At 39.6% G+C, this 16,513-nt stretch overlaps 1 protein-coding gene across 3 annotated transcripts in view; it reads left to right on the forward strand.

Annotated features, from left to right (window-relative positions):
* The window catches only part of nlgn2 (neuroligin 2b), a 140,151-nt gene that overhangs the window by 40,112 nt on the left and 83,526 nt on the right, over positions 1-16,513 (forward strand). For 2 of the 3 annotated variants that reach the window (XM_023962099.1, XM_023962100.1), the window contains exon 2: positions 14,156-14,898. In XM_023962099.1, the coding sequence (XP_023817867.1) occupies positions 14,412-14,898 (487 nt within the window). In that variant the 5' untranslated portion in view covers positions 14,156-14,411. Of the gene's footprint in view, positions 1-14,155; positions 14,899-16,513 lie in introns of those variants that run through there. The other variant, NM_001201507.1, reaches the window with a different exon arrangement.

A 16,513-nucleotide genomic window follows, 5' to 3' on the forward strand; every position in this document is an offset into this window, starting at 1 on the left:
AGCCTCCAAAAAGCGCCGTTCTTCTCCGTTAGCATGCATTAAGTGATCTCTTTTCATTTTATGGTGACCTCATTAGTTGTAAAGGACAGTGGGGATGGTGAATATGCATTTCAAATGCAGAGGAAATTATGCAGTATCTTTTTAAAAAACCTTGCCAAGAGCGTAACCAGGGGTCATGAAGATCAATGAAAATGTCCTCTGGGGAACAATGAATGAACCTGTTTCAAAAGATCATGGCTGTCATACTCCAGCCTGAGAAAAAAAACAGTGCAGAAGAACTCTATCATTTTTTTCTGCATAGTGATGAAAATGACTGGGAAAAGATAGATAGTAGTTTGTTTCTTCTTGTAAGAAATATTGTATATTCTAGTCTATAATTTGCATTTTATAAGCCTTGGTTTTCTTTTTCAAGAAATGATAATCCAGAACTTGAAATTGGATTAAACACCCTGGACCTTGTTCTAACCCATGGTATAGAGATCAGCCAGCTGAGTGTCCTTCCTCTTAACCCCATCATTTCTGATCACTTTCTGATTACCTTCCAGTTTACACTGGAACATCCTTCTGTCCCAGTGAATAAGAAACAGCTTAGAAGAACCTTAACTGACCGTTCTGTGTCTGAGTTTAAACACACAGTTCAGCCAGTACTTAGTGATATTCTGAGAAAATACTCTGAGACCAGCTCCCATATTATCAGTCCTAATATAAATGACCACTTTGTTAATGATGCCTTACAAGCCCTCAGGAGTACACTCGATGTTGTTGCCCCCTTGAAACCTAAGTTCGTCAGACAAAACCGAGTAGCACCGTGGTTTAACGCTGAAACTCGTTCTCTTAAACAAGAAACCCGTAAGTTGGAAAGGGAATGGCGCCGCTCCGGTTCAGAGCAGTCTCTGAATACCTGGAAACATAGCCTTTTAAATTATAAAAAAGCCCTGCGTAGAGCTAGAAGCCAGTACTATTCAACCTTAATATCAGAGAATGGAAATAATCCAAGATTTCTTTTTAGCACTATTGCTAAATTAACTCGCAGTCAGAGCTCAGTAGAACCACATGTTCCTGTTTCTCTCAGCTCTGATGATTTTCTTACATTTTTCGACAGTAAAATCTCAAATATTAGACATAAGTTAAATCAAGTTATTCCTACTATCAGCCCAGAGCAGGCTGAAGCGGTAGAAGTGGAGGCATCCATAGAAACCTCTGTAACATTGGACTGCTTCACTGCTGTGGATCAAGCGGAAATAACATCAATTATTACGTCCTCCAAATCCTCAACGTGTCTGTTAGACCCAATTCCCACTAGACTTTTTAAAGAAACTTTTCCCCTAATTAATGATCCCATATTAACAATGATAAATGCCTCTCTGGAAACGGGTTACGTGCCACAGTCTTTTAAATATGCAGTTGTTAAACCTCTTCTGAAAAAGCCCAGTTTGGATCCTAGCATCTTGGCCAACTATAGACCGATATCAAACCTGCCCTTTATTTCTAAAATCCTAGAAAGAGTTGTAGTTAAGCAGCTTTACTGCCACCTACAGGGCAACAGCCACTTTGAAGACTTTCAGTCGGGGTTTAGACCTCACCACAGTACGGAAACTGCACTAGTTAGAGTCTCTAATGACTTGTTATTGGCCTCAGAAAAGGGACTACTTTCTATTCTGGTCCTGTTGGACCTCAGTGCAGCCTTTGACACTATCGACCACGGTATTTTACTCCATAGATTAGAGCAGGACATAGGGATCAGAGGATCTGCTCTCCAGTGGTTTAAATCCTATCTGTCCGATAGGTACCAGTTTGTTAATGTAAATGGCCGTTCCTCTCAGTGCACTCGAGTCAACTATGGAGTCCCACAGGGCTCAGTCTTGGGACCGATCCTGTTTACGCTTTATATGCTACCCCTAGGAAACATAATCAGGAAACACAGCATTAACTTTCATTGTTATGCCGACGATACGCAGTTGTATTTATCCATGAAGCCTGACCAGAATGACCAGATAGAGAAACTGAACGCTTGCATCAGTGACATCAAGACCTGGATGACAATTAATTACCTCCTCTTGAACCCAGAAAAAACTGAGGTCATTATACTTGGTCCTAAAAACCTCAGAGATACTCTGTCTGCTCAGATAGTCTCCCTGGATGGCATAAGTATAGCCCCCAATTCCACAGTTAGAAACCTTGGGGTTTTACTTGACCAGGATTTATCATTTAAGGCTCACATATCTCAGGCGTGCAGAACTGCCTTATTTCACCTGCGGAATATTGCTAAGATCAGAAATATACTTTCTAAGAGTGATGCTGAAAAACTCATCCATGCATTTGTTACTTCGAGGCTGGATTACTGTAACTCCTTGTTAGCAGCGTGTCCTAAGAGTTCCTTAAGAAGTCTCCAGCTTGTTCAGAACGCAGCAGCTAGATTCTTAGCTGGAACTAGCAGAAGAGATCACATCACTCCTGTGTTAGTTTCGCTCCATTGGCTCCCAGTTGATTCCAGAATCAAGTTCAAGATCCTCCTGTTAACCTATAAGGCCTTACATGGAATGGCCCCGTCCTATATTAAGGACCTCATAGTCCCTTACCATCCAATGAGAACACTTCGCTCGCAAAATGCAGGACTGCTTGTGGTTCCTAGAATTAGTAAAAGTACGGTTGGAGGTAGAGCGTTTAGTCACCAAGCCCCTGTCTTATGGAATAAACTCCCAGCTCATGTAAGAGAGGCCGACTCAGTTTCTACATTCAAAGCTAGACTGAAAACATTCCTCTTTGGACAGGCTTATTGTCAGACTAGTTAGTATTCAGAGATTATTTAACTTAATGTTAATTTGTTTAAATTAAACTTAATAATAACTATTTCTTTTAAAAGGCTGCTAGAAGTTGAAGCTGGGGTAACTATGGTGTACTGGGGTTATGTCCTATTTCCTTTTTTACTTCTACCCTTCCTCTCCTCTATTCTTGATCATAATTTATCATTTAGTTCTCCATGCCTCTGTTTGGTGCAGTGCGATTCATGTATTGTCCCTCTTTTCCTCTCCCCTCCTGGGGAGTGGGAGTGCTTCCAGACTCCAGTTGGCTCATCCGTGCTCCAGTTCCTGACCGTTTACCTCGCCTTTGCTCCTGCTCCTACACCTGGCTGTGGATCCTGCCTCTGGCTCATCTCTGGCTCGTCTCTGCCCTGTACCTGTCCGAGTACCTCGCCTCTGCCGAGTACCTCGCCTCTGCTCCTGCTCCTACACCTGGCTGTGGTTCCTGTCTCCGGCTCGACTCGCGCCTTTGACTGTCCCCACAACCACGGCTGGATGAAGCTCGTCTGCTGGACTTTTATATATGTAGTTGTAGATTTAGATAAGTTAATTCTTCTCTAAGATTTCTGGTAAATCGCCTGTCCGTCCTGGGGGAGGATCCCTCCTTCATGTGGGCACCCCTGAGGTTTCTTCGTTTTTTCCGGAATCCGGTTTTTTTGGGAGTTTTTCCTTACCGCGAAGGGGGGTCTAAGGGCAGGGATGCCAGTATAGCTTAGTCAGTTTGTTAGTTCATTTTAGTATTTTACTATTGCACTCTTTGTATTCGTGATCCTTTTGAGTTCATGTTTTACTTCGAAGCCCATCGAGACGACTGTTGTTGTGATTTTGGGCTATACAAATAAAATTGAATTGAATTGAATTGAATTAAATCTGATTGTGTTTACTGATGTCAAACCAATTTTTGAGAGGTACAGGGCGCTCTGTCAAAGCATTTGTCTGTTTTTTTTTTTTACAAGTTTCAAACAAGGTTGGGTAATTTTGAATATGCTAAAACAGGTAACATGTAGCCGTGTCAGATTTATTTACATCTCACTCACAAGGTTGGGAGTTGATGGTATTGTAAATATGCTAATGTAGATAACTTAAGAGTCCTGTCAAACAATCTGAGAAGCCGGGCGGATAAAACATTTTTTTTAACATGAGGAGTGCGCCAGTCTTTTGCATCAACCAGAATAAAAACAATAAAAAGTTGACCATCTTGTTACAGATATTTTTAATGCAGCTCACTCTTCTAACGTGGCTAACATGTAGCCTGTTACAAAGAAGTTCTACAGTTACTGTGAATGGAGCTAAAAAAAGTGTGACTGACTGACTATAAGGTGCTTAAAGTGTCCCTATACATGACATAAATTCAAAAATAGACCATTCATTGAAGGTGTGCTTTATAATCTGATGTGCCCTATCGTGCAGAACATGCAATAGTCATTTTTAAAACCTTTCAAATTAAATATTTTATAGGGTCAAGTTTGTATTAAAGGAAATTCTTTATGGTGTGTCTGACTGAAAAAAATAAGTTGAGAGGCAAAGGTGTTTAAATCAGGCACTATTTGGCTATAAAAACAAAAAATATAGAACCAGATTGCTTCTCCTTTGTTTTGTCATTGTAAAGTAAAAGTTAATTTAATTTTGCATAGTTTGCATAGTCTATCTTTAAGTTCCTCAATAGTTTGTATGGAGATTTGCTTTAACACACAGCTGTTTTAACACACAGCTGTTTGTCTTTTTTTAAAGGACTGCATTGGACACCTAATTAGGCCTTTACAGCAGAACCCTTTACAGCAGCGATCCCCAACGGCCATTTGGTACCGGGCCACACAGAAAGAATAAATTACTGACCTTACTTCCGTTTTATTTATTTCAGAATCTGAAAGATGTTTTATTTTGAAAAATTGCCCGTTTCTCTGTTACATCCGTCTATGTTACTCTTGACGCAGGCCAAGGCGCTCTTTTCGGTCCCGTGATAGGTTACCATTAAAAGAAAACCCAGGAGCTAGCAAAATGAGTAAAAAACAAACGTCTTTGGAAAGTTTCTTTGCCAAGGGGAAAATGCCCTGCCAGGATACAGAGGAGGAGCCTTCTATTTCCAAAAAAAAAAAAGAAGCTACATTTAATAGACAGTACTTCTTTTTTGCACAATGAGTGTGGGAAGGGGAGAGGATGATGACACCTGTGCGATGTACAATGTCATGCGTGTCAAAATAACAGCTCAGGGTTTTGTCTGTAACGTCTCTGTACCTCCGTCATCGTAGTATTGCTACAATATTCATCTGCCTACTTTTCAAAGACCGGTCCATGGAAGTTTTCTGTGACGTCATACCGGTCCGGGGCGTTAAAAAGGTTGGGGACCACTGCTTTAAAGCATTGAAGGGCTGTTCTGATATCATGGTCACCCTTAGGATTGCCTCTTGTTTTCTTCATAAAATAAGAATGGAAGAGTGGAAGCCTTTCTTTGAAAAAACAGAAGCAACAGAGCTAATGTGCTAAGAATAACCTAAAGTCAACATTGTCACCAGTATCATTGTTTCATTTTGTTCCGCGGATTGTGAGTACAGTCATATGATGTTAAATAATTACATTAAATTAAATAATAAAGGTTTGTCCATCATCTCATCTCCCTCGTTATACCTGAAGGTGGAACACTTGGAAAAAACAAGACATCTTAATGAAATGTGTACAGATTTTCAAAGGTTATTATTGAGTGTTATTAGTAGAGTCTCTGAAATGGTTAGAGGGGGTTTTCTGTTATTTAGTTTTTCAGGACCTGAAAAACCTCATCATTGTATCTCTTTGAGGATGATCAAGGAACGTTTAAGACAGAACTGATTTCAGAATCTCCAAAGTCCTGGTGTCTCAAACTCTTTTCGAATCTGTTGAATACGTTTTCAGCAAGAAACCCTGAGCAATGGCTGAATGATATTTCAGTGTTAATCAGTGTTAAATAAAAATTTAAATCGACTTGTAGTTATGGTGTCTTCAACTGGTGACCAATAATATTATTAGCGCGTGGCTAATAGTATGTCATGTTATAATTTTTTTTTTTTAAATGATATAATGAAAAAACGTTTTAGCTGCACTGCAGATTATGTTAATCCTATATCGCTAAAGCCAGTTAAGATTGTCTTTCAGTGACAATCCCATGACTTCCGTTTTTGCGGCTTGTCTACAAATGAAAATAATGGGCTGTTCACCAGCTATTTAAAACAAAGTTAAATTCCGTTAACTGTATAGAATAGGACTGAGTAACCCCTCCCCGCTTGGTTTCCAAACAGGAAGTACCTGTTGGTTCCAAGAAGCCTAAATCCCATAGACGCTATAGCGATATAAACAGCTATTATTCAGTCTTTTTAATGGTCATGACATTTTTTCTTTATTGCAACTTATTCAAGTTATTAACTGGCCAATCAGAAACCTCAATAAATGTGGTCCCACATTTAACTTTTAAAGCATTTGTTTGAGAGATTCTGTCGGGAACTGGTGGTGGTGGATCCAAAATGCAGGTGACCGGGTTTGGTGTCAGAAAATAAAACTTTTGATAAATCAACTGAAACATGACCAAACCATTAGAATAACAAAAAGGTGGCAAAGCAGATGACCGGACACAAAGGAACTGAAAACTGGATACTTGAATAGACTGAGGGTGACTAACTAAATAATGCCAACTCTGAATGATCAACCTGAAACTGGTGAGCCTGAAAAGCAAAACAGAACATGACAAAAACACCACAAAATCCAGGTACAGAATCCTCACAGATTGCCCCAAGCCTGCTTTCAAGTAGTAAATGTTTGAACTCCGAATAAGTTCACTCCTGATTAGTGAGAGTGGTTGTTAGATCAAACTTGAGGAAACTGATGTTTCAAGTGATTTTATTTTAAAAGTAAATAAAAACAGGAAAAAAAATCAAATAAAAATGTAAAGTAAAAATGCATTAAAGTACATTCTGTTAAATTTGAGAGAAATTTAATTTAAGTAATTAAAAAATTAAAGAGAGGAAAAGGAAAGTTTAAGTCTGTAGTGGGCGCGGTGTTAATTACGGGCTCAGCTGTGCGCACCGGCGACGTCTTTGGATGAAGGGCATGCGTAGCGCCAGATCAGGCAGAGCTCGAGAGCGATCGGAAAACTCGCGATCCATCTCAAAAAACTAGTCCAAAAACCTGGTTAAAGGCATCAAAACCACGGAGGCAGCCGGTAAGCTTCGGTCGTAGTGCGGGGCATAGTTGGTGTGATCTGCTGTGCGTTAAGCGCCGGCTGCGCGTATCCGCGTCAGCTGCCACGTCATTATATGTTTGTTTAGTCTATCATTGAATGTCATTTATACAAGCACTGCTATTTATGAAATATATGTATAGCTGTATTTTCAATGAATTCCCGTCATTATGAAGTTAACTTTTTAACAAAGTAATTGTGCAAATTGAATTGATTATAGAGTCATGAATTTACGTGTTGATTAATGTTATATATTTATTGTTGTATTTATTGTGGTAAATTGATAAAATATTATGTCTTGTTTAGGTTTTTCACCATACGTACATGTATAACCAACACCTCGCCATTACTGTTGAAACCTCTCAGGAAATTGAATAAAACAGAACAAAAGGAAAAGTGTGTCTGGATGGTGTGTGAAGTCCTGCTCCTAAAACTCTGTGGATGCTTTCCCCTTTCAAGTGGGGCATGATAACTTGACAGTGGTTGCCAAAGAAACGATGACCTAGACCCACTTGGACCAATCACTGCTTACTTAAAACATTTGGCTCCAACATGGCGGCATCCATATCGCAACAGAATTGGATTATTATTTTTGGATCCTGAATTAAGTCCTTTTCAAAGTGTGACATCATACTCAGTTCTCATATACAGTCTATGGTTGTTCCTCATTGACTCTTTTGTTAAACCAAAAAAATATATTGACTACTTTCATAAGATAAAGCAGCACAAGATTTCAGCCTTGTTGCTCTGATTTTACTCTTTCACTAACAAAATAAATATTTTATTTTAATGAGAACCCTATATTGTTTTCTTATCTGAAATTGTGCTGCTGAGTGGTCTTTTAGTTGTTTGTTGTTTTAAATCCTGAGCTATAAACTAGTCTTACTGGGTGTGTTTTAAAAACTGGTATGGTTTGGTGTGGTCAAGTCTGGTTTAGAATAGTCTAGGCAACTCACCTTGGACCATCACGGCTCACGTGGGTTGAAGCTAACAACAATGGAGGTCATCCAACGACTCATTTTGGCTTTTGGTACTTGGTTCATTTAATGTTGTTTGAGGATGAAGAAGAATACAAATGGCAAGATGGCAACAACCACAGTACCAAACCTAGACCTGCATGTTTTAAAAGCCTTTTGTTTTATGATTGTTATATATATATATTTTATTCTATATTCTATTCTTTATTCTTGATTTCTTAGACGCTTCTTTTATTTGGTAACATTTCCAAAAGTAGGCGGTTGGATCTTTTCACTGGTATTTATTTGAGTAAATCCTGATAGTACTTTTTAGAATGTAAATCTACATCTATTTCCTATTTTTTAGCCTACATCAAATGTGGACAGGAGTATTGGCTGGATGGTGTACGGACTCTGTGTTTGCAGAGAAAGGAAGAAGAAAAACCATTTGGCTGAGCGTGCATTTGCAGCCTGACAAGTGGAAGTCTCCAGCTTCTCACTTCATCAACAGGGGGACTTATTCATCTTTCATGATTCATTAAAGGTTCTTGAAAACACTTTGAGCCTAATAATCATCAGTTTATATCAAACACTATAAATCATTCTCCCTGTACCTGCTGAAAGAAACATTCCTTTGGAGACAGAGTTAATGTGCCGTTTTAATGAAGACGTTTTCAAAAATAATATATTATAATATACCCCACAATATACTCTATGAAATCTCCAAAGATCAATTTACTATGAAAATCTACATTTGTAGTACAGAGATATTTATTATACTTCATTTTTTGATTCAAGCAGTCTTTTAGGTTATGAGTTTGTGATGTGTAATGTGTTTTATATTGAACTGACCTAATTTAGTCTTGAAAACACTGATAAATCGATTATTTAGAAAGGGTGAACTAAATGTTATGGTAGAAAATATAGTTGATGAACTAAATTCTTTTACTTTGAAGTGTGTTTGAAGTGACAGGATTGATTCCAAATTAACTGGAAAAATATAAAATCCACAAAATTAAATTCCAAACATTGTCAGAATAATTTAAGGTTCACTGCCAATTTTGCAAATAGTTGAATTATTTTGAACTGATTTTAGTTTAATATTGATTCAACAAATATTTTTGCATAATTGGAGTTTAAAGGCCCGTACACACCGGGACGAATATTCGCCAGCGTTTTTCGCCACGTTTTTTGTGTTCTCACCCAGGCGATTTTCGCTGACGATGAGCCGAGCGAACATGCAATTCATTCCCTGACATTAGATGGCGCTTAATGTAAAACAGAAATACTCCTGTACACAAGGTGGCGCTGCGCAACTTCACGCTTCTTAAAGTCGCTTTTCCCTCAGAAGAAGAGAGCAAGTATTTACGCGCTTGTCAGAATCAAACAAAGAAAACATGAATATTTCAAGCACCAGTAGCTCTAGCTCCAGTTCCAGCGATGAAGAAATTGTTCTGTTGAATGATGAAAGATGCCGGAAAAGACGTCGATTTTGGGTACATCCCATAGTTAAGAGAAGAGAAGAACATGGGGAGTTTTATCGACTGGTACAAGAGCTGAAAATGTATCAAGAGCGTTTTCGGGGATATTTTAGAATGTCCGTTAGTGAGTGCATCTTCTTCGTCTTATTTCTTCGTGGGAGTGTAGACGCTACTTGGCATATATCTTCTTCGCCGTGACGTATGTGTGCTCAGCAAGACAGTTTTGTGTTTGAGCGCCCCCAAGTTGTGTCTTACTGTAACTTCAGAAGCTCCAGACACGTGTGCAAAAGCGCCATTCTCATTGGTCGTATAGTTTTTGACGCGGCGCATCAAACCAAAAAAACGAACCCGAGGCGTTTTTTAAAAAGTGACACTTTTACGCGTGGCGTTTTTTCACGTCGGTGTGCACACTCACATTGGTGCCCTTTGTTTAGTCACGAGGCGTTAAACGTCGGCGAATCCCGGTGTGTACGGACCTTCAGACTTAAGCTGCATTAAGTTTTAGTCAAAACGTTTTTTTGTTGTTGTTTTTTTCCCCCCCGAAAATCAGCTCCATCCAAACCAACAGAGAAACACATCCTGGCAGCTGAAACTGGATCTAATTTTACCAGACAAAGATTAGACCAGGCAGCAAGCATTCTTCTCAAGAATTGAGTAAAAATTTTCATAAACCACTCTGACCATATCAATTCAAACATAACCTTAAAAATGCTCCAGTGGCATTACCTTCTCCAATAGCCTCAGCTGACAGGGCAGTGTATTACATAAGACGCAGCAGAAAACGTCTCCCATCAGCCTTTTGATTTGTGTGTCAGCTCATCCCATTTTCTGTGTAGAGGTGCATGTTCAGTCCCGTTTCCACTTATGGATGGTGGATACAAACAGATGGCAAGAATATCAAGGTGTCACCGCTTGCAAGTTACATGTAGGAAGTTGACAATGGAGGCTCTACTCACATGGAACATTTGGTGCCTGATTGGATTTTCTGCATTTGCGTGATGTGCACATGCGTGTACGTCCATGTTTGTGCATGCAAGGCAGCAATGGATACATGAGTAATCTGACAGGCTACGAACATTTGACCCGAACATTTTGTGATACTGCCTAGAAAGGACACATCTCAGCTCTGCCTCTACTGTGCATACTAAAGGGGCTCTGACCTTGGGCTTGTGCCATATGTTCCTTTACATTTACCAGAAGAATACAAACACAGATGTCTCCAACAAAACCAAAATGTCTTCATAAATGAAGCAAAAACATGCAATGGGCATTTAAATTTAAATGTACATTGAATATATGTACAAAATGATGCATGAGCCCACACTCCAGAGATCTTGACTAAATCACTTAAATTGATTTATAGCAGAAATTTGATGCAAAAGGATAAACACAGTCTGCTTATGAATTCAACTCAATATAGCTTTAATTGTGTTTATTTTCCGTTCATGTATTCTCTATTGACATCTGTTTCAATATTAACCCTTTAGCTCCACTATCGAGTACCGTAATTCTTCAATCGCTGACGCAAATAACTATTGACAGTTGCAGTCGATTCTGAAGCAGAGGAAAGTGGCTTTGTGCTGATATGCAACACTTTACAGTAGTGAAGTGGTCATGCAATCAACGTAAATCTTGTGATTCTGTCAAGAAAAGTGGCTTTATGAGAAGCCATCAGAATCAGCTGATTTATTTGATAAATGGTCAATGAATACGGTATGTCATAGAGCGTGTGCTATTTGGAAGGCGCAAAGGATCAAAAGGTACAGTCTGTTGTTTGCTAAAAGTCTTGAAATCCCATAGATTTATCTGATGACTGTTCAATGACTATTCAAATGTAATTTTCTGAATTGCTGTACTCTTGTCTTGACCCGGCAGATGGACAGGTTAGGGAAAGGGTTAGGTTAATGTTCAAGAGCACATTTAGTTTGGGATGCAACTTTTGAATTAAACATACATCAATGTCTTATTTTCTATCTTGCAAAAAAACATATAAAGGTTTTTCAAAAGCAAAATGGTCTTTGAGAAAATATGTCTTTGTGACTAGAATTGACAGATCTCTTTGCTTCTTTAAAGATATTTTTTTAAGTTTGAAGAATTCTTGGTTTATTTCTATGGGGCCTGTTTCTGCACTAAGGTACTGAAGCAAAACAGAAAAAAATAAAGCAGAAGAACAACAAAGAACATGTTGCGCCTCTGACCCAATTTGAAATTTGAATGTTGCCGATTGCTTGGCAACTTTAACGTTCATACTATACGTTAAAAACTTCTAAGGGAAAAAAGAAAAAAACAGTAGCTTGCATTGTCTAAAGTGAACCTCCTACTGAAGGCCTGCAGACATGTGAATGTTACCAACATGCTAACTTTGACCATGTCTGTGTACTCGCACATCTTTTTTTCAACATAGATCGTTTATGTGTAACATGCATTTCCAAAAAGCACATTGGTATCTTCTTAAACCTCTGCATTTCGGCAGCTGTCTGTAAATGAAGTGGATTGATAGCGCAGGGTTTGGATGCTGAAGGAATGAGGTGGCATGGAGCCTACAGTTAGCGATACATAAAGCTGTTATCACGCCTAAAGGGCTCCGACTCCCAAAGCTATCGTGAGATAAGCTCAGCCCATTCATCTGTAATGGTGTGAAGGCAACTGAACAGATCAGAGGGAGAACGCTAACCGACACAGAGGAACGAAGGGCCGATGCAGTGTTCTGACCACGGGAATCGGGGAGATCATTTCCACCACTGTTTTACAGGCTTCAAGTAAGCTTCACTTTTTGAAAAGATTATCTTCACCTTTTTAAAAACAAGATGAAACAAACCATTGTCAAATGTTCAAGTAAACAGTCCACATTCAGATTTGTTTGAAGTTCCTTGAAGTTATGCTAGTATGCATTTCAAAATGACATTTTTACTTTGTTAACATGGAATTGTTGTGAATGGTAAATGGTAAATGGCGTATACTTATATAGCGCTTTCTACCCTCTTTCGAAGGCCCAAAGCGCTTTACAGTCACAGTCCCATTCACCCATGCACACACACATTCACTGCTCCGCTGCCGAACACTGGCGCCAAACCTCCCACCAGAGGCAAGGTGGGGTTCAGTGTCTTGCCCAAGGACACTTCGACACATGGGCGTGCAAGCCGGGAATCGAACCTGCAATCTTACGATCATGGGTCGACCACCCTACCGCTGCACCACGGCTGAATGTCAAAGGTTAACATGACATAAATAAATAATTTAAAATATAATAAAACGGTTCCCGTAAAAATATTTTTCCAGCTGAGGTTTGGAATTGAGATCAATTCCTGTAATATTTTTGAAAATTAGATTTCATTTGATTTATTTATTTCAAGCATTGTAGTCAGATCAATAAGGAATTTATACAGATTAATCAAACTCATTACAGAAATTATGAAATGCATTGATTAAAGAAACAGAAAATTAAACAAACAAAAAAGACACTTGAACCACATTTGCGTAATTAAATATAGTGATCATTAAGTAATATTAAATAGATCTTGATTTTTCTGCTTGAAAAGGAGTGGGCAGAAGCAAGTTTATATAATCCCACCCCACTTTGTTTATTCATGTTATAGTTAAAATAGTTTTTCTAATCTGGTTCTGATCCGATAGATTCTTTTCAAGTTACTTGAGAAAACCTTCATTTATGATTTCAGTAAACAGTAATGGTAACCGGTATGTAATCTGCAAAACAGTGAGACTGTAAAAGGTGAACCATTTTAAATTAAGTTCATTCTTCTTTTTTCTTCTAATTTTTGCTTTGTTGGAGTGTGTGACGCTCCATATCGCCTCCCAGAGGGCACTAGAAGAAAGAGGTTATAACATAGCTGGGCTGCATTGTAAAATCCAATGCTGGTTCTGCAGAACTTCTTTACTTTTCATAGAAAATGATGGAGTTTGCATGTTCTCCCTGTGCATGCGTGGGATTTCTTCGGGCAATCCAGATCCCAAAACATGCTTCATAAGGTTAATTGATTGTGTATGTGTGTGGGAGGGACGGTGTGGCCTGCAACAAACTGGCAACCTTTCCGTGACCCCGACAGGGATATGGTGTGTTAAGAAAATGGTCTTGATGGGATAAGAAAATATGGTTGCCAAAAGCTTTTAGAGTATATTAATATTAATTTCCTTAAAAAATATTGAAGTTCTTCAGTAACATTTTACTGTTGTCAGAATCAATTTTACCCATTTTACTGTTGCCTGTGCAGTTTTATGATCTTACTTTTCTTTTTTTTTAATGTTTTGTACCACAGGGTTTTCATTGCATTGCTTCATTGTTCTTTGATTGGAAGAGGAAATGCAGTATTTTTTATGTGGCATTTGTGAGTCTGGGAAGGGCACTCACGATGTCAAACAACAAGGGTTCTTCAGGTCACTTTGATGAAACTCTGGTACCAAATTGAATTTTCAAAAGAAAAGCTTCACCAATAACTTCTCCTTCATCCCAACAAGGATAAATAAAAAAATGATTATTTGGTTCCTGATATAAAAGAAACAGAATCTCAAAGCGTCTGCTGAGATTTGTGTAAAGTGCACTATTCAAATCCATATCCTCTGTGCTTCAAAGACTTCATTTTGGCTAAAATCGATGTACCTGTTGTGTCTCCTTGAGCCGTTTAAGCACACTGACGCAGCTTAAAGCGTTTATTCACAGACGTGCACTGAAACCTGCAACTTGTCTGTGTCTTTCAGGTTTAATTGGCGTCCAGACTGCTGCGCTGGACCCGATGGGAATTTCAATGGAGAGAACCGATGAGACCACAGAGGCTACTTGAGAATGCTACCTGTCCCTCCGGCTCACCATGTCATCCTAGAAACCCTATTAACTGCTCCCCTTCCACCATCCCTCTTCTTGCCTTTGTCATTTCCTGTAACCCCCTGAGTTAGATCCCATTCTTGTCCTTGCTTACGCCCCTGCAATCTGAGCGTGCCAGTCTTTATTTTGGACATGTTTCTTTTGTTTCATGGCACCAGCCACCAAGGCTGTGGTGGGCGGCGGCCTAACATGTCTCGGCAGGTGGCTAAACCCTGTCTACTGTGGCTCCTGGGACTGGTGCTGCACCTAACGCTGTCGTCCTCTCAGCGAGTTGACCTGAAGTACCCCATCGTGTCCACAGTCTACGGAAAGGTCCGTGGTATCAGGAAGGAACTCAACAATGAGATTTTGGGCCCGGTAGAACAGTTTTTAGGTGTGCCATACGCCACCGCTCCTGTCGGCGAGCGGCGCTTCCAGCCTCCCGAAGCGCCCGGCTCCTGGCAGGAGATCCGCAACGCCACTCAGTTCGCACCCGTGTGTCCCCAGAATGTACACGGCGTGTTACCAGAAATCATGCTACCTGTGTGGTTCACTGACAACCTGGATGCAGCAGCCACCTATGTTCAGAACCAGAGCGAGGACTGCCTTTACCTCAACATTTATGTGCCGACAGAAGACGGTAAGTTTGCACTTTGACAGAGAGCTGTATAAATAGATGCAGGATTTCAGGAGTCCAGGAATCCATAGCACTTCTTTGCATTTAGAATGGTGTCAGAGTGAAATCCTGGTTGTCACTGTGAATATCTCGAAGATCATTTTGCATCTCTATTGTTAGGCTGAAAAACCCTTTCTCAATGCGACAGCTTGTGCTTTCTTCAATATTTCTACTCTGACTCCCACAAAGTGGGTCATTTTGATTTATCAACTCAGAGACAGAAGTTTGTGATGTCAGAGGAATCCTAAAGACAAGCTTTAGGAATTGTACCAGTTTTGTCTGCAATCCCCTTTTGAATAACTACAAGATAAATCATGTTACACAGTCAACTTATACTCCAAACACACTTGATTTTGGTTAAAATTTCATTTAAGGTTGTGTCACACAGATGCATTTTCCACATCTGATATTTCAGTCTTTTATGATAGAGAAGTGGACAAAATTGTTGCTCTCAGTTAAAGAAATAAAGTCCATGCTCACTGAAATGACTTGAAACGTTCAAAAGTAACAATAAATTTAAATTTATTGAAGATTAAATGATCAAAATCAGCCATTACTTTTGAGTTGTTAATTTACAGAATAATTAAAAAAAAAAAACTAATGAAATGGGGCTGGACAAAACTGATGGTACCCATAACCTTTTGAGGCAATCCCTGCAATGAAACGGTTTCTGTATTTGTCAATGAGCCTTCCGCACCTGTCCACAGGTGTTTTGGCCCACTCCTCATGAGCAAACTGCTCCAGTTGTCTCAGGTTTAACGGGTGTCTTCTCCAAATGGCATGTTTCAGCTCCGTCCACAGATGTTCAATGGGATTCAGATCTGGGCTCATAGAAGGCCACTTCAGAATAGTCCAACGCTTTTCTCTTAGCCATTCTTGAATGTTTTTGGCTGTGTGTTTTGGATCGTTGTCCTGTTGGAAGACCCATGACCTGCCACTGAGACCAAGCTTTCTGACACTAGGCAGCACATTTCTATCCAGAATGCCTTGATAATCTTGAGATTTCATTTTACCTTGCACAACTTCTAGACACCCTGTGCCAGATGCAGCCCCAAAACAGAACTGAGCCCCCTCCATGTTTCACAGTAGGGACAGTGTTCTTTTGGTTGTATGCTTCATTTTTGAGTCTACGAACATAGAGCTGATGTGCCTTACCAAAAAGCTCCAGTTTTGTCTCATCTGTCCAATGGAAATTTTTCCATTGGACAGATGGCTTCTCAACATGCATTTTTGCAAATTCCAGTCTGGCTTTTTTATGATTTCCTTTCAACAGTGGTGTCCTCCTTGGACGTCTCCCATGAAGTCCACTCTGGCTCAAACAACAACGAATGGTGCGATCTGACACTGATGTACCTTGATCTAGGAGTTCACCTTTAATGTCTTTGGAGGTTGTTCTGGGCTCTTTGGATACAGTTCCAACTATCCGTCTCCTCAATTTGTCATCAATTTTCCTCTTCCGGCCACGTCCAGGGAGGTTGGCTACTGTCCCGTGGGTCTTAAACTTCTGAATAATATGTGCCACTGTCGTCACAGGAACTTCAAGCTGCTTAGACATGGTTTTATAGCCTTTATCTTTCCA

Source organism: Oryzias latipes, chromosome 14 (assembly GCF_002234675.1).
Source record: "Oryzias latipes chromosome 14, ASM223467v1".
In the NCBI taxonomy this organism is placed as follows: domain Eukaryota; kingdom Metazoa; phylum Chordata; class Actinopteri; order Beloniformes; family Adrianichthyidae; genus Oryzias; species Oryzias latipes.